Below are 19,159 nucleotides of genomic sequence, written 5' to 3'. Positions count from 1 at the left end.
ACCAGTTCATTAGTAAGGTGGACAGGATTAAACTACCAAGTCTTCTATTGCCAAGTACTAGTACATAATAAAAGCATCAAACAAACATATATCTATGTCCTATGGTAGCAATGGAATCTTAAATTAGAACAGTTGTTCTTCAGGTTTAGGCACTTGTTCTACATGAACATAGTACAGTAAGACGCAAGAATATAATACTTAAAATAGAAAATGAGCTCATAGACCTTAACACATTGTTGGTGTCGGAGTAAATGACCACGTGTAGCCTAGCCGGCTCCCCCTGGCCCTTCTGAAAAAATTACGAGCCGATCCCGCTCTCAAGAATCCAAGACGTGGGGCCGCCTTCCCCTTGCCGGCTGTCTCCCAGGCCGACTATCGGAAGGCGGCCTGGCTTTAGCCCTCATGAAGAAAGCCGCGGGAGGGCCGACTCCAAGAAGCCGGCCGCAAGAAGCCGACTCCCACAAAGCGGTCAAGATCGTACCCTCGAAGTCTGCATCCACATAACGGCGATGTGACGGGCGTGGCTACAGTAAAGCCTGCCACCCCCGAATCCCGGAGCACGCCTGGCACAGTGCGCCGTACGGGGCGACCAAGTCCTGGGCAGTGGGGCCTGCCTGTCGACCAAGTGGCCGGCAGCCGGCGGGACCCACTAGTCGGCGGGCCCCAGCAGCCGGCGCAGAAGCCGGCGAGCGCAGTCACAGACGACTGGGCCCCGCGCCCAGTCGGATTACCATTGTACCCCCGGGGGTAGGCCTATATAAACCCCCCGGGGCGCCATGCAAAGGGTTCGACCCCCAGCTAGTTTTAGACACCTCACAAGGAGAAGAAGCAGGCCAGCCGACCCTTATTTCTCCTCCCACCGAACAGCTCAAGGAGCATTGTGTAGTTACTTGTCCATCTAGTGATCATGCGGAGACCCCGCAGAGCAGCAGTAGGGGTGTTATCTCCTCGGAGAGCCCTGAAGCTGGGTAAGATTCGCCGGCGTGCATGTCTTCGCCTCATCCCGCTTCCAGGCACCTGCGATGTCTTATTGGCTCCCACAATGATAAGCCACCCGTTGGCATATGTCGCACCTACCACCCGACATTTGGCGCCCACCGTGGGGCCAGGTGCACCGTCGTCCAGAGACCTGTTCTGGACGGGAACCCTCTTCCTCCCCAGTGAGTGTAGCCAGCCCGGCACGCCCGATGGCGCTTGCCACGACGCGCTGCAAGGCGTCGCCAATGTTTGCGCAGCGAGCGTCCTCGCCGATCTCCTTGACGAGACCCTCATCTCCGACGAGCCCGCCTCTGACGCGAGTACCGACCACCGAGTCAACCTCCTCGGCCAGCTCCACGTCTCCGACGAGCTTGATGTGGACTTGGAGTCTGTTGGCTCCACCGATCCGATGCCTGTCGACTCTGACACGGCCTCGCTCGAGGCTTTCCCCACCGACGTCGCGATCTATAACGACCCGCTTCCCCGGGCCGATGGCTGCGACGGTGCCACCGCCAAGGTGATGGTCATCGGCCATGGCGGCGCTTCTGGTGAGAACGCCCTCGACGCCCCGCATGCAGCGGTCCACGACTTGTCCATCCCCCTCCCAGCCGATGCCGACGCCGAAGCACTGGAGGCTCGCCGCCTCGCCCTCCTTGCGGAGGGCCGGATGTTGGCTTCCATGAGACGCCTCACCGAGGCCCACCAGCGCGAAGCCGACCGCGCCGCCTTTGGCACGCCGCCCCCAGGCGGGCCAAGCCGAGCCGGCATCGTCAGACAGCGCGGCGCTGCCCTCGCCGACACGCTAGGAGTCGACCGCCCAGTCTACACCACTCCACTCGAGAACCTGCGCGCCGCCCAGGAGGCCGTAGACGAGCTAGACGGACTGGGGGCCGAAGAACTCCCCCACATGACCAGACGCATCCAGCAAATAATCGATGCAGCCGCACAGCGGCACGAAGTCGACGCCCGCGCGGAAAGCCCTCCCTCGCGCCGAGAGCACGGCACGACGTCCCGGACGCCGACTGCGGGTAAAACCCGCGCGCGACACGAGAAGGAGCCGGCTGCCAGCCGAAGCCGAACCCGGACCTCCATCGAGCGAGACGCAGAAGGCCGTCCCCGGGCCGTGGAGCGGCGGGGCAACCCGCCTCCGCCTCCGCCTCGCGGGGAGAGATATCCCACCCCACCGCCTGTCGCGCATCCGACTCTCAGCGGCCGACTAGGTCTCCGTGAAGGAGTCGGCGAGAACGCGCCCGCCATCGGATCGACCGCCTAGCACGATCCCTGGCGCTAGAAGAAGAAGAAGATGTCGGCCCACCTTGCTTCGGCCCCCGCATCCGCGACGAGCCTTTCCCCAAAGGGTTCTCGCTCCCAAGAGACACGCCCAAGTACAACGGCTCCGTGAAGCCGGAAGATTGGTTGATCGACTACTCCACAGCGGTTCGCATAGCAAACGGCAACAGGCGCGTTGCCGTGAAGTACGTGCCCCTCATGCTGCAAGGCACGGCGCGGACCTGGCTCAATAGCCTCAAGCCCTACAGCATCAACAACTGGCTAGACTTCACACAGGCCTTCGTCCGCAACTTCACCGGCACCTACAAGCGGGCCCCCAAGCCCAGACAGCTCTCCTTGTGCGTACAAGGCCCCGCCAAATCCACTCGCGACTACCTCACGCGTTGGGCCGAGCTCCGCAACTCTTGCGAAGGGGTGCACGAGGTGCAAGCCATAGAATACTTCACCGCCGGATGCCGAGAAGGCACCCTCCTTAAGCACAAGCTCCTCTGCGACGAGCCGACTACCCTCGATGAGCTTCTGGTCATAGCGGACAAGTACGCCACCGCCGACTCCTCAATGAAGACTGAACTCCGGGTAGACGCGTCCGGGAAGGTAATCAACCCGGTGCCCAAGACGCCAGCTGGGGACTCCGGCCGACGCCCGTACCAGAACGACCACAAGCGCAAGGGCCCCGTGCCGCTCTCCACCAGTCGGCAGGTGGCCATAGTCGAGGACAAGCAGCCCGAAGGGCGGCCCGCACCCAAGAAGCAGAAGGGCGGCAGGCCGGCTTGGCAGCTGGCCTTCTCCTACGAGCAAACTCTCGACGCCCCGTGCAAGTTCCACAACGGCGCGAAGCCGTCCAACCACACAACCCGGAAGTGCCAGTGGCTCACCCGAATCTCCAAAGGCGAAGGGCTCGCGCCGTCTCCGCCTGCTGGTCCGCCGCCTCCGGCTCCGCAGCTGCCGACCGCTCGGCCAGCAGTCGGAGCTGTGCACGATGAGTTCCCCGACGAGCATGCCGCCTATGTCGTCTTTACAAGCCAGCCCGAAGGCTGGCGTAGCAGACGCCGAGAGCACCAGGAAGTCAACGTGGTCGCTACCAACCCCGCCGAGCACATTCACTGGTCAGAAAAGCCTATCAGCTAGAGCCGGGCCGACCACCTAGAGGTGATGCCATCTCCTGTCTCTTATGCATTGGTTTTGGGTGCCACCCTTGCAACGGACAGACGCACCGCCCGTTTCTCCCGCGTGCTGATAGACGGCGGGAGCAGCATCAACATCCTGTACCGTGACACCCTGGAGAAGCTGAACGTCAAGACGAAGCAACTCATGCCTACTCGGACTGTGTTCCATGGCATTGTACCTGGCCTGTCCTGTGCCCCCATTGGCAAGATCAAGATTGATGTTCTCTTTGGGGACAAGGATCATTTCCGCCAAGAAGCGATCTGGTTTGAAGTGGTGGACCTGGAGAGCCCCTGCCATGCATTGCTTGGCCGTCCTGCCTTGGCCAGGTTCATGGCTGTTCCCCATTATGCTTACCTCAAGATGAAGATGCCGAGCGCCAAGGGCATCATCACCATAGCCGGCGATTACAAGAAATCTTCCGAGTGCACTGCAGCCAGCAGCCGGCTGGCCGAGTCCCTTGTGATTGCCGAAGAAAAGAAGACGTTGGACCGAGTCGTGGCCATGGCCGGCAAACACCCGACCCTGCCCCCCGATCCCAAGGGGTGTGATGCCCAAGGATCTTTCCAGCCGGCCAAGGAGACGAAGAAGATACCTCTTGACCCCGAGCACCCAAAAAGGTTTGCCGTCATCGAGGCAAACCTAAACAGCAAATAGGAAGGCGAGCTCGCCGACTTCCTCCGTGAGAATCGGGATATCTTTGCATGGTCCCCTAAGGACATGCCGGGTGTCCCGAAGGAATTCGCCGAGCACAAGCTACACGTCCGAGAAGGCGCAAAACCAGTCAAACAACCCCTCCGCCGACTGTCGGAGGAGAAAAGAAGGATTGTGGGAGAGGAGATAGCCCGGCTTCTGGCAGCTGGCTTCATTATGGAGGTTTTCTTTCCAGAGTGGCTCGCCAACCCGGTCCTCGTGCTAAAGAAGAACAACAAGTGGCGCATGTGCATAGACTACACGAGCCTCAACAAGGCCTGCCCCCAAAGATCCCTTTGCCCTGCCAAGGATTGATCAAGTGATAGACTCCATGGCCGGATGTGAGCTGTTGAGTTTCTTGGATGCTTACTCAGGATACCACCAGATAAAGCTAGATCCGGCTGACCGCCTGAAGACCGCCTTCATCACGCCATTCGGAGCTTTTTGCTACCTGACTATGACATTCGGCTTAAGAAATGCCGGTGCCACTTTTCAGCGTTGCATGCAGAAGTGCCTCCTCAAGCAGCTCGGTAGAAATGCCCACGTCTACGTAGATGACATTGTGGTGAAGACGGAGAAGCGTGACACCTTGCTGGAGGACCTCAAGGAAACATTTGAGAACCTGCGCCGGTTCCAGATCAAGCTCAACACCGAGAAATGCGTGTTCGGAGTGCCAGCTGACCAGCTCCTAGGCTTCCTGGTCTCCGAACGCGGCATCGAATGCAACCCAGTAAAGATCAAGGCCATTGAGAGAATGGCGATTCCCACCAAACTTCGAGACGTCTAGAAGTTCACCGGGTGCTTGGCCTCCCTGAACCGCTTCATCAGCCGGCTCGAAGAGAAAGCTCTCCCCCTCTACCGCCTCATGAAGAAGACCACTCACTTCGAGTGGAACGAGCAAGCCGACCAAGCTTTTCACGAGCTGAAGAAGATGCTGGCCACGCCGCCTGTCCTGGCAGCGCCAACTGAGAAAGAGCCCATGCTCCTCTACATTGCTGCAACCAGCCGGGTGGTCAGCACCGTCATCATAGTCCAGCACCCAGAAGAGGGCCGAGCCCAGCCGGTCCAGAGGCCGGTGTACTATTTGAGCGAGGTGCTGTCTACCTTGAAGCAGAACTACCCGCACTACCAGAAGATGTGCTATGGCATGTACTTCGCCGCCAAGAAGCTGAAGCCCTACTTCCAAGAGCACCCCATCACGGTCGTATGCACCGCCCCGCTTGCCGAGATCATAGGCAGCCGGGATGCATCCGGCCGGGTGGCGAAATGGGCCATCGAGCTGGCCCCCTACACGATCTTCTACCAGCCTCACACCACCATCAAGTCCCAATCATTGGCCGACTTCCTCGTCGACTGGGCCGAGACCTAGTACCTACCGCCAGCTCCCGACTCCACTCATTGGCACATGCACTTCGACGGGTCCAAGATGGGCACCGGCTTGGGAGCCGGCGTCATCCTCACCTCTCCCAAAGGCGACAAGCTTAGATACACGCTGCAAATTCACTTTGCCGCCTCCAACAACGTGGCCGAGTATGAGGCGCTCATACACGGGCTCCGGCTTGCCAAAGAGCTCGGCATACGCCAGATCCTATGTTACAGCGACTCGGACTTGGTAGTCCAGCAATCATCCGGCGACTGGGACGCCAAGGACACAAATATGGCAAGCTACCGCTTCCTTGTTCAGCAGATCAGCGGGTACTTTGAAGGATGCGAGTTCCTCCACGTACCGCGGGCCGACAACAAGCCAGCTGATACCCTGGCTCGAATAGGCTCCACTCGGCAGGCAATACCAACCGGTGTCTCTCTGCAACGCCTCCTCAAGCCGTCTATCAAGCTGTCTCTAGAGTCCGATTCCATCTTCGTGCCGCCTGACCCCGACGCGGCCGGGTCCGGCTCGAAGAACCAAGCAGGTGACCTGGGGACTTCGATAGTCGGCCAGGGGACGTTAGTAGGTGGCACGGGGACTTCCGTAGTTACGCCCGACCCGGGGACTGCCACTCCCGGCTCGGGGGCTGCGGTAGTCGGCCCGGGCACCGCACCAACACAACAGGCGGCGGCCGACTCCAGCATTTCACCACCCAGCCCGCCCGCCCTGGTCGTAGTAGCCGTGTTGGCAATAGAAGAAGTCGCAGCTCCATCATGGGCCCAATCCATCCTCAACTTCCTAATAAACCAAGATCTGCCGGCTGACGAAACAGAGGCAAGACAAGTCCAACGCCGAGCCGGAGCATACACAATCGTCAACAGAGAGCTCGTCAGGCGCAGTGTCACTGGAGTCTTCTAGCGATGCGTCGAGCAAGAGAAGGGCATTGCAATCCTCAGAGACATCCACCAAGGAGAATGCGGCCACCATGCGGCCTCAAGATCACTCGTCGCCAAAGCTTTCTGCCATGGGTTCTTTTGGCTGACTGCTTTGGATGACGCCAAGGAGTTAGTTAAACAATGCAAAGGGTTCCAAGTCTTCAGCTCCAAGCAACACATGCCGGCTTCGGCACTCAAGACCATTCCCCTCACTTGGCCCTTCACCGTTTGGGGACTGGACATGGTGGGCCCATTCAAGACGGCATGCGGCGGCATGACACATCTGCTTGTCGCCGTGGACAAATTCACCAAATAGATTGAGGCAAAGCCGATCAAGAAGCTGAATGGGCCGACTGCCGTGACATTCATCGCAGATATAACAACTCGCTACGGCGTGCCACACAGCATCATCACCGACAACGGCACGAATTTCGCCAAGGGAGCATTGGCACGTTTCTGCGCGACGCAGGGCATCCGGTTGGACTTAGCGTCCGTTGCCCACCCGCAGTCAAACGGCCAAGTCGAGCGAGCCAACGGCCTCATCCTTTCCGGCATCAAGCCCCGACTGGTCATACCACTGGAACGTTCGGCCAGCTGTTGGCTCGATGAGCTGCCGGCCGTCCTCTGGAGTCTGTGCACTACCCCAAACAAGTCAACCGGCTTCACTCCTTTCTTCCTCGTGTATGGTGCCGAGGCGGTCATCCCAACTGACATTGAGTTCGACTCGCCTCGGGTAACCATGTACACAGAGGCGGAGGCCAAGGAAGCACGAGAAGACGACGTCGACCTGCTGGAAGAAGGCTGGCTGTTAGCCCTCAGCCGGTCCGCCATGTACCAGTAGGGCTTGCGCCGCTACCACAGCCGGAAGGTCAGACCAAGATCTTTCCAAGAAGGCGACCTCGTGCTCCGGCTGATCCAGCGAACAGCCGGCCAGCACAAGCTCTCGGCCCCTTGGGAAGGCCCCTTTGTCATCAGCAGAGCGCTGGGAAATGACTCCTACTACCTAATCGACGCACAGAAGCCGAAGGTACGAAAGAGAGACGACTCTGGCAAGGAGTCGGAACGACCATGGAACGCCAACCTCCTCCGAAGATTTTACAGTTGAAATGCAGTATGTATCACGCTAACTTTTGTACTAAGTACGAGACAATAGGCCCCCTGAGGAGAGCTCGGGGACTGCCATCTTTTATCTATAAATGAAGAGTATCATGCTTATGATCATGTCATTACATTCACTTTTTTCATCCGGCACCGGGTTCGACTACTCGGCCCGGGGACTGGCTGCCTTGAGTTATATTAGAAGTCCTACCCGCGGTCAGACAAGTAGTGTGCCGGCACCCAAGTCTTCTCTTGCCAAAAGTCGCAGTTCAAAGAACCGGCTATCCGGCTGGCAAGAGTTAAAGGTAGGAAAGGACGCCCACACGAAAAACGGCTAGGGACTAATGGACTAATATAACAAAAGCCGGTTTTTCTCCCACCACCGACCGACTACTAGAGTAGCCGGCCGGCCGGCTTCCATTCACCTCGCTTCAATCTAAGAAAGCTCAAGTAGTTGCCTTCCCCCCCAAAAAATATAGCCAAGTTCTTCCCTAGCCACAGGCTACAGAGCAGCTGCCGGTTGGGAAGGCAGTAGCCAGGGGAAGGCGGCAAAAGAAACAGCCTAAAGATAAAAAGCATACGCGAATGGAAGCCAAACACACACACGATCATATTTACACAAAAGGCCTTCGAAAGGCCAGCATTCAACATAGTTTGAATACACCCCCAGTGGGTGGAACTGCGCAAGTTTAATAAAAATTGTTCAAAGAGTAACAAGCAGGAAAAGCAAGGATGGCAGATTAAGCCAAGGGAGCGACTAGCGAGTTGGGCAGGTCGGTAGAGACGGCAGTGCTGGCTGGAGGAGTGGCCGGCTGGCGAACCTCGGCATGATCACCACCTCCCGCAGAGGGCGCGCTAGCACGCGCCTCGTTGCTGGAGGCACGGTCAGGCTGGGGCTGGCTGGCCGCTTCACCGGCTGGCTTGACGTCTTCGCCTTCCTCTCCTTCGTCGTCTTCACCTTCATCGCTGGAAGCGATCTCCTCCGCCGAGTCCTCACCCGCTGCCGGGTCCAGCCTGAACCATTCCTCCGGCTGGGCAACGCCGTCGTCATTTATCTCAGGAGCAAAGATGCTGATGTCAGTGCACTCGGCGATCGTCGAGGCACGCTGAGTGATAGCCGGCCACACCTCCTCCATCTCCTCGTCGGCCTCCAGCCGCCAGGTGCGCAGCTGGTCCAGGTTCAGCCCGGGATACCAGGCTCGGATGAACTCTAGCGCCCGCCCAGCTCCAAGCCGGGCCACCGATGCCTTCCAGGCCTCGAAGCGGCCAACCGCAACCTCCAGCCAGTCGGCAATCCGACTCGGGGTGCGGGGAATCGCTTCGCCTGGCCAGAGGGCGGCCAACACCTGCGCCCCGGCGCGCTGGAGGCGGCGGAGCATGCGGTGAGCCGGCTGCAGTCGGGCTTGGACTGCCAAGAGTTGCTCCTCAAGCGTCCGGCTCGCGTGCGGCGCGATTTCAGCCCCCGCCTGCCGGCGCGCCTCGCGGTGGGCCTCGATGGTCTGGGTGGCAAAGACGGAGTAGCCGGCGAAGTAGTCTGCACAAAGAACAAAAAGTAGCACAAGTCAAAACACAAATCAGGGGGCAAGGGGCAAGCAAGGAGTGAGGAAGGCGGCTTACCATTGATCAGATCCTCAACCCGGCCGAAGCCCTCACTCAGCGCTTGTTTTGCCTCAGCCCAGCCCGCCGCTTCGGTCTCGAACTCAGCTTTGAGGGCGTCCTCGCTGTCCTGCGCCTTCTTCAGGGCCGCCTTGTGGCTCTCCTCCTGGTCGGCCAACTTCTTGGCCAGGCGGTCACGCTCCAGGACCAAGGCATTGTACTCGGCTTCCTTGGCGCGAAGGGTGGCCTGGGCCCCGCTAAGCTGCCCCCTTAAGTCGGCATTGGCTCCTGCAAGCATGAAGACAAAGGAAAAATCAATAAGGAAGAAGTCGTCAAGGAAGATCCGACCAGACTGCTCAGCAGTCGGCTCGAATCTCGGGGACTACACCCAGTGGGTGCGCTGACGCGCCCCCACAGGAGATGAACGAGACAAGCACGCACTTCGGCTGTTGGTCAGGTCCTCGGTTTTCCGGCCCAGCTCCTGAGCCTGGGAGTTGAAGGCAGCAGCGCGAAGGTTATGGTATTCCTGGAAGATCAGACAAGATGCAAGAATAAGATAGCTGTCAGGACCTAGTACGTTCCAAGCCGCCTGCTCAGCAGCCGACTCGGAACTCGGGGACTACACCCAGTGGGTGCGCTGACGTGCCCCCACGGAAGAAATCAAAAAAGCAAAACAACCAAGGCTAGAAGGCTCACCCGGATGACGGCCCGCGTCATGAGGAACTCTTGGGTATATCGCTGCAGCGAAGCGGCCTGGGCTTGAAGCCGGTTCCGGACCTCCTGGGCCGTCGTGTTCAGCTCGGCCGTCCCCCCGCTGGGCGTCCACTCGGACATGCTGGCGCTGGCCGCCTCCAGGGCCTCCGCCGTCTGGCTGGCGCCCGCAGCTCGGTGCGGCTCCGGCGCGGAGGTAGCTCCCCCTGCGCGCCGGCGAAATGCCGGCTGCACCTCGAGGCCGGCCCCTGCCTCCGGCACGCCCTGGCCGGCTGCTCTGGCACCGCGGCTGGTTGGCCGCTTTGGCCCGCTCCAGTCGGCGCCGTCTGCGGTGCCTCCTCCACGAAGACCACGTGGTCCTCCCTCCTCTCCATCACCGGCGGGTCTTGGTCGACCTCCTCCGACGGGGGCACGGGGATGTCGGGGGCCAAGGCGCGGAGGGGAACAACGAGCAACGGAGGCTGGTTGTGCGAGGCCTCCGCCTCCATCTCCGCGGCTGCCGCCTCCGCCCGGGCCTTGGCCGCCGTGTCGACCTGCTCCTTCGCCGCCTGGGCGGTCCTTCGCTCCGCCGCCTCCCGCTCCTCCCGTGCGTTCCGCTCCGTGGCCTCCATGAGGTCGGCGTGGGGATCCACGCGGCGGGAGCCTGAGGACCCTCCAGTCGGCCCAACTATGGAGCCACCAGGACCTCGCTCGAGGGAAAGCGGTGCCCTACCCGGCGAGCATAGAAAGGTTTAGAAGAGCCTCAATCGAAGAGGACAACAAAAAAATACAAGACGTTTGACGACTTACGCCGAGATCGCCTGTGGCTATTTCACCGCCTTGCAGAAGCGGGCCGCCTTCACGGCCGCCTCATCTCGCTTGGTCGCCGCCGTGGAACCCTTGGATTTCTTTGGCCGGCTCCCGAAGTAGGTCGACGCGGCCCGGCGTTTCTGCGTGCCGCCACGGGCAGCCGGCGCGGCAGACGGGCACGCGCCTTGATGATCAAGCGCCGGCTGGCGGTGCGGGGCGGCTTCGACCTCGTCATCGTCCGTCCAGTCCTCGAGGCCGGCCCCGAGCCCCGCGCCTCCTGCCTTGTCGCCTTCCCCCATGATGGCATCTTCCATGGCGGCCGCTCCCAGGTCCGGATCATCGACGTCGTCCACCGTGCGGTCGGGGAGGAGCTGGCGCTCTACCCCTGCGGCCCCGGCCGTCGGCGGAAGAAGAGGGTTCTGCTGAGGGCAAACCAATTGATCAGGAGTCGGCCATCATGAGGCCGGCTACAAAAACGAAGAAAAGAAGAAAAACTTACGGCAGGCGGAGGGTTGGCGCGAGAATACAGTCCCTTGCCGTATCGCCAATCCTCGGCAAGCTTGCAGTTGGAGATGTAGTTCACCATGTAAGACACCTCAGCATGAGGCATCTCCCTGGTGCTCAGCCGGCACGGGTCGAAGCGGCCGCTCATCTGGCAAATCATGTGAGGCCGGCCTTGGAGCGGAAGTACTCGGCGCTCCACGAAGGCGGCCACCAGGTCGGCTCCGATCAGGCCCTCCGACTGGATCATCACCCGGAGCCGGGAGACGGCTGCGTTCCCGGCCTGAGACAACGACTTGGCCCGGTAGCTCCACGAGGGTTGCCTCCCAGCTGGCGGGCCGGCTACGTAAGCCGGCAGGTTGACGAAGTCGCCTTGCTGGGCGACGTTCTTCACGTAAAAATAGGACTTCTGCCAGAGCTTCACTGACTGGATCAGCGGGATGGGCGGGAATGGATTGTTCTTGCCCGTCTGCCTCATGGCAATGAAGGCTCCGCAGGGGACGGGCACGCCCGCAACAACGGTGCCGATCTTGCTCTGGAAGAATTCTCCCCAGAGCTCGAGAGTGGGGAGAACCCCAAGAAAGCCCTCGCACAGGGTGACGAAAGCCGACAGCAGCATCACCGCGTTGGGCGTGAGGTGATGCGGCTAGAGCTGGTAAAATTCAAGAAAAGCGCGAAGGAATCCGCTCGCCGGGAGGACAAAGCCGCGCAGGTAGTGCGAGCGGAAGATTACCCGCTCGCCCTACTCCGGTGCCGGCGAAATCTCCCTCGCCGGTGCATGACGAACTCGCACGTAGTTCTCGCCCGGCAGACACCGCGTCCGGCGGAGGAACTCAACGTGGTCCTCATGGACGTTGGAGCCATCCCACGAGCTCGACGACGCCATGGGAGCGACGCGGCGAGGAACAAGGCGATGCGACGGCGGAGACGCGCACGACCCCGCTACGGCGGGACCAAAGGAACCGAGAGGTCCAACGGCGGAGCGGCGCGGCAATGGGTCGCTGCGGCAGCGGAGGGAAGAAGAAGGAAGGTGAGAAGGGGCGGAGCGAGGGAGAGCATGCAAACCTCTGCCGCTCCCTCTCCTCCCCCTACTTATAGACCCGCGTGGCGGAGCCGAGGAGGCGTGGTGTGGGGGAACGTGGGATCAACTGCGCCCACTCCCCCATGTCCCGCGATTATTGCGCCCTGATGGCGTAATAAAACCGCCGCGGGAAGGCGAGCGGTCCGTTGTGGGCCGCAGAAGATCCGCGCTCGGGCCGAGGCCTAGGAGTGGCGGGCCCGGGCCTGCGGCGGCATCCCATCGCGCGTGTGCGTTGGAAGGTTTTCCTTGCCACGTGGCCTGCGGGATGGCACGCGGTCAGCTTGCAGGCCGACCCACGTTCCCGCCTACAAGAAACAGAGCTTTCCGAAGACGGCACGCATAATCAAAACCGGCTCCTCGGGATAGGAAGCTGACCAAGCTTCTCGTCCCTTTGTCAGCCTCGAAGCTCGATCAGTTTCGGGGACTACTGTCGGAGTAAATGACCACGGGTAGCCTAGCCGGCTCCCCCTGGCCCTTCTGAAAAAATTACGAGCCGATCCAGCCCTCAAGAATCCAAGACGTGGGGCCGCCTTCCCCTTGCCGGCTGTCTCCCAGGCCGACTATCGGAAGGCCGCCCGGCTTTAGCCCTCATGAAGAAAGCCGCGGGAGGGCCGGCTCCAAGAAGCCGGCCGCAAGAAGCCGACTCCCACAAAGCGGTCAAGATCGTACCCTCGAAGTCTGCATCCACATAACGGCGATGTGACGGGGCGTGGCTACAGTAAAGCCTGCCACCCCCGAATCCCGGAGCACGCCTGGCACAGTGCGCCGTACGGGGCGGCCATGACCCATCCGGCACGGCACTATTGCCTTGTTGACCCTGATGCCACCCACGATGGGCTGTCAGTGCGGCCCACGGGCGGTGGGCCCCTTCAGGCAGAGAGACACCCGAAGGCGGCCAGGCCTCCCCCAGTCGGCCCAAGATGGGGCCGGCTCCCCACAGCCGGCTTGCTTCCTCCCTCAAAGGAGACGCCCCATTAAGGGGACAAGACGAGGCGTGGCTACAGCGATTGCCCGCCGGGCGGCGGCACTGTAGCCACGCTTACCTCGGCGAAGCCCTCGTCACCAGGTTTGAGGCAACAGTGACCAGCCACCGACAAGGCCCTTGGCAGTGGGACCTGCCTGTCGACCAAGGAGCCGGCAGCCGGCGGGACACACAAGCCGGCGGGCCCCAGCAGCCGGCGCAGAAGCTGGCGAGCGTAGACACCGACGGCTAGGGCCCACGCCCAGCCGGATTACCATTGTACCCCCGGGGGGTGGGCCTATATAAACCCCCCGGGGCACCCATGCAAAGGATGGATCTGAGCTAGTTTTGGACACCACATAGAAAGGAGAGGAGAGCGAGTCGTGCCCTTCTTCTTCCTCTCGCCAAACAGCTCAAGGAGCATCTTGTAGCCACTCGTTCATCTAGTGATCATGCGGAGACCCCGCAGAGCAGCAGTAGGCGTGTTATCTCCTCGGAGAGCCCTGAAGCTGGGTAAGATTCGCCGGCGTGCATGTCTTCGCCTCATCCCGCTTCCAGGCACCGGCGACGTCTTATTGGCTCCCACAATGATAAGCCACCCGTTGGCATATGTCGCACCTACCACCCGACACTTGGTTCGGGACCAGTACAGAACAAGGCATTCCCAGTCATCGTCCAGTAAATGTGTCTCAGGAGAACGTAAGGGAATTTGATGAGTTTCTTTGCCGGTGAAGTACGTTTTCTTCAGGTAATTCCGATACTGCCACCAAGCATTATTGAAGATAGCAGAGGTATTAGCACAGGTTACCTCATCCCGAGTTTCCAAATCGGTCCTTCTCTATAGAGAAAAATGAGAAAATTTGTTGTATTATAACCATCATGGAGGTAGGATGTATGGGACGAAGCAAAGTAATTGCCATGAATAACATTACTTACACATAACTCCTGGACAAACACCTGCAACTGGCATTTTCCTTCATCTTCAGTATAATATTTCCAAGATGGGAAGATACTTACATACGATTTAACAACATCAAATGCGATAGATGCTAAACTACGACTAGCTGGTTGTGCTTCCTCCACAGGAATAGGCATACTAACTGGTGGAGTTGGGGTTCGCCATGATAGTACTGGACCTTTGGGCACTGGAGCTGCCTTACTAACTGCTCTTGTTTGGGAGCTCTGTGGTGGAGATGGTGCTGTGTCAACAGGAACTGGGTTACTATCGGCTGGGGTTGGGGTTAGATTGGGTGAAGCTGGTTCTCTGTCCATCGTAGTAGGGGTACAATCTGTGAGAGTTTGGGTTATGTGTGGTAGGGCTGGTTCTTGTGCATGTACAACTGGGGTGCATGTACAACTGGGGTGCATCGTAGTAGGTAGCACTGTTTTATTTGAAGACCATGTTTTTAGTCCGCTAGATACTGGCATCACCCGCTCCAATTCAAATGGCTGGTAAACATGAAACATAGTTGAATGTACAGACATTGTATGAGAGACAGATGCAATAGATAGTGTGGAAAAAAGGGGGCATGAAATAGTTGAAATGTATATTGTTTAACTAAAACGGATAGCATGACATAATTTCACATATATGATGTCTATCTAAACTGGATAGCATAGCATAACATAATTCAAAGATATGATGAATAACTAAACAGGATCGCATGACATAATTCACCTACATGTTATCTAAGTAATCAGGATCGCATCATTTAATTCACATATGTGATTTATATGCTAAACAGAGGGCATTCGATATGATGTCTGAACTAAGAACATGATGTTGAATATTGTGTATATGATGTCTAAACTATGCAATGCAAGACACCGTATGCATGATATGAGCAGTATAACCGTGCCAAGTTAGAGCATACACCTCAGTGGGGGAATAGGACTGGTCATCTGTCTCTGAATCCATCTTTGAGGAGCTATCGGGACCCAACAAGAGATCTGCTTTGACAGGTAGCACTGTCTGCTCTGAAGGCCTTGTTTTCACTCCAGATTTTTGCATCTCCCACCCAAATGGTTGATTCACATGAAGAGTAGTTTAATGTATAAACATTGTCGACAAATGGAAATGTAATGAAGAAAAGGATGGGCAAGATATCATTCAAATATATGATGCCTGGTTAAACAGGATGGCATTGCACATTTCACATATATTATGGCTGGCTAAAAGACATGAGACTGCATAATTCTCATATATGATATAGAAACTAAATAGGTGGCATTACAGAACATGTCTAAACTAAGCAGATGACATATATGATGTCAAAGGTAGGCACTGCAAGGCAACATATGCATGATATGACTAACATCATCATGCCAAGGTAGAGCAAACACCTTGGGGGGTAAATAGGAGTGGTCTGCGGCGTCCGAATCCGCCTCAGAACAGATATCTTCCTCTGGATTACAATCTGGAGAGGGGTGGGGAGGGTTTGCCATTGAACCCACCATGGAGCGATGTCTGCATGACATTGTATTGCCGCGCAAAACTCTTCTATTTTTCTCTACATGTTCAGCATGACTGTGTACAATATCTGACATGGATACGAAAAAAATATGGTGAGATTATGTAAGGAGAGCATGCAGAAATTTAGAGTGATGGTAACAACCAGTGGATCGATGTTTTTCCGTTGAACCAAAATAGCCCTAATGGATCGACGTGAATGTATAGTAATAAGTGATCCAACAAGTGTACAACCTCTTTGCCGTAGCCGTGTCGACCTCAGCATCATTGGGTTGGTCGCTGAAGCAGTTGAGGCAGAGGTGGCTGTCGGAGGTGTGGAGGAAGATCTGAGGAATCTGTAGACGGCGTCCAGGGCACTGCTCTGTTGTGATGGATCATTCTATCGTTGGAGCAGCTTCGGTGAGCCGTAAGACGTCAAGGCTGAAGTAGCACAAGACAGATATCGTCAATCTCAAGTGGGATTCTAATAGCATCTCCAATAGATGATGTAAAATGGATGTAAAATTAACATCACCAAAAACCACCTGACTACAACAGATGAGGTATAAACTGTTGACTCTAAACTTAATTATCGAAACTGAAATTTACTGTGGAATCTGAATGCTACTGTCGAAACTGAACGCAATGGTAGCAGAGAGGCACTTGACATGTAGTTTAGGGAGGGCCCGCAGTTCATCTTCAACCTGCACCCCCCTGAGCCGCCAGCCACCACTGGCCGAACCGCCGGCCCCAGCGCCGCCTCGCCGCCCCGAAACAACTCGCCACTGTCGCCCCGGCCAGCCCTCTAGCCCCCCCGCCCCCTGATACGTCTCCAACGTATCTATAATTTTTGATTGCTCCATGCTATATTATCTACTGTTTTGAATATTGATGGGCTTTATTATACACTTTTATATCATTTTTGGGACTAACCTATTAACCCAGAGCCCAGTGCCAGTTTCTGTTTTTTTTTGCCTATTTTAGGGTTTCGAAGAAAAGGAAAATCAAACGGAGTCCAAATGACCTGAAACTTCACGGAACCTACTTTTGGATCAGAAGAAGCCCAGAAGACTTAGAGTCTACGTAAGGGAAGCTTCGAGGAAGCCACGAGGTAGGGGGCGCGCCCACCCCCCTGGGCGTGCCCTCCACCCTCGTGGGCCCCTCATGCCCCCCCTGACGTACTTCTTCCGCCTATATATCTCCATATACCCTAAAAACATCTATGAGCACAATAGATCGGGAGTTACACCAACAGAAGCCTCCGTAGCCACCGAAAGCCAATCTAGACCCGTTCTGGCACCCTGCCGGAGGGGGCAATCCTTCTCCGGTGGCTATCTTCATCATCCCGGTGCTCTCCATGACAAGGAGGGAGTAGTTCTCCCTCGGGGCTGAGGGTATGTACCAGTAGCTATGTGTTTGATCTCTCTCTCTCTCTCTCTCGTGTTCTTGAGATGATACGATCTTGATGTATCGCGAGCTTTGCTATATTAGTTGGATCCTATGATGTTTTCTCCCCCCTCTACTCTCTTGTAATGAATTGAGTTTCCCCTTTGAAGTTATCTTATCGGATTGAGTCTTTAAAGATCTGAGAACACTTGATGTATGTCTTGCCGTGCGTATCTGTGGTGACAATGGGATATCACGTGATTCACTTGATGTATGTTTTGGTGATCAACTTGCGGGTTCCGCCCATGAACCTATGCATAGGGGTTGGCACATGTTTTCGTCGTGATTCTCCGGTAGAACTTTGAGGCACTCTTTGAGTTTCTATGTGTTGGTTGAATAGATGAATCTGAGATTGTGTGATGCATATCGTATAATCATACCCACGGATACTTGAGGTGACATTGGAGTATCTAGGTGACATTAGGGTTTCGGTTGATTTGTATCTTAAGGTGTTATTCTAGTACGAACTCTAGGGTTGTTTGTGACACTTATAGGAATAGCCCAACGAATTGATTGGAAAGAATAACTTTGAGGTGGTTTCGTACCCTACCATAATCTCTTCGTTCGTTCTCCGCTATTAGTGACTTTGGATTGACTCTTTGTTGCATGTTGAGGGATAGTTATGCGATCCAATTATGTTAGTATTGTTGAGGGAACTTGCACTAGCGAAAGTATGAACCCTAGGCCTTGTTTCAACGCATTGCAATACCGTTTATGCTCACTTTTATCACTTGCTACCTTGCTGTTTTTATTATTTCAGATTACAAAAACTATTATCTACCATCCATATACCACTTGTATCACCATCTCTTCGCCAAACTATTGCACCTATACAATTTACCATTGTATTTGGTGTGTTGGGGACACAAGAGACTCTTTGTTATTTGGTTGCAGGGTTGCTTGAGAGATACCATCTTCATCCTACGCCTCCTACGGATTGATAAACCTTAGGTCATCCACTTGAGGGGAATTTGCTACTGTCCTACAAACCTCTGCACTTGGAGGCCCAACAACATCTACAAGAAGAAGGTTGTGTAGTAGACATCAAGCTCTTTTCTGGCGCCGTTTCCGGGGAGGTGAGTGCTTGAAGGTATATCTTTAGATCTTGCAATCGAGTCTTTTAGTTTCTTGTTTTATCACTAGTTTAGTTTATAAAAGAAAACTATAAAAAATGCAATTGAGTTTGTCTCATACGCTTCACCTTTTTAATATCTTTCATGAGTATGATGGAAAGGATAATTGTGCTCAAGTGCTAGAATAAGAAATCTATAAAATGTTTGGCACTAAATATGTGAATGATGAGCATGATTGCAATGTTGTTAGTATGAATTCCTTGAATATCCATGATGCTAATGATATGCAAAGCCACAAGCTTGGGGAAGCTATGTTTGATGAAGATGATATTTTTTGTCCCCCAAGTTTTGATGAGCAAATTTATTATGATGAAAGCATGCCTCCTATTTATGATAATTATATTGATGAAAGTGTATTTGGAGAGGTCATGACTTTATTTCGTGATGAATCCACTATTCCGGAAGAGGTTCCAATTGATTATGAGAACAAAGTTGGTATCTATGATGATTATTGTGATGACTTGTATGCTATAAATAATAATGATATCCATGAAACTTGTCATCATGATTTTAGTTTTCAATTGGATTATGCCTCACATGATAATTATTTTGTTGAGTTTGCTCCCACTATTATTCATGAGAAGAATTTTGCTTATGTGGAGAGTAATAAAATTTCCATGCTTGTAGATCATGAAAAGAATGCTTTAGGCGCTGGTTATATTGTTGAATTAATTCATGATGCTACTGAAAATTATTATGAGGGAGGAACGTGTGCTTGTAGGAATTGCAATAATATCAAGTTTCCTCTCTATGTGCTTAAAGTTTTGAAGTTATGCTTGTTTTGCCCTCCTATGCTAGTTGATTATTGTTCCCACAAGTTGTTTGCTCACAAAATCACTATGCATAGGAAGTGGGTTAGACTTAAATGTGCTAGTCATATTCTTCATGATGCTCTCTTTATGTTTCAATTCTTATCCTTTATGTGAGCATCATTGAAATCATCATGCCTAGCTAGGGGCGTTAAACGA

At 55.5% G+C, this 19,159-nt stretch overlaps 1 protein-coding gene across 1 annotated transcript in view; it reads right to left on the bottom strand.

Annotated features, from left to right (window-relative positions):
• LOC147971693 (uncharacterized) overlaps window positions 1–9,954 on the bottom strand; it is a 31,133-nt gene extending 21,179 nt beyond the window's left edge. Inside the window, exons 1-3 of the mRNA XM_087524082.1 lie at window positions 9,817–9,954; window positions 9,562–9,646; window positions 9,008–9,058 (exon numbers count right to left, since the gene is read on the bottom strand). Of these exons, the coding sequence (XP_087380208.1) occupies window positions 9,008–9,058; window positions 9,562–9,646; window positions 9,817–9,954 (274 nt within the window). The remainder of the gene's footprint in view (window positions 1–9,007; window positions 9,059–9,561; window positions 9,647–9,816) is intronic.
• Between the last annotated feature and the right edge of the window lie 9,205 nt (window positions 9,955–19,159).

This window comes from Triticum urartu, chromosome 5A, assembly GCF_056163025.1.
Source record: "Triticum urartu cultivar PI428250 chromosome 5A, HENAU_Tu73, whole genome shotgun sequence".
Lineage (NCBI taxonomy): Eukaryota > Viridiplantae > Streptophyta > Magnoliopsida > Poales > Poaceae > Triticum > Triticum urartu.
This window is presented reverse-complemented; position numbering and strand designations above follow the sequence as displayed.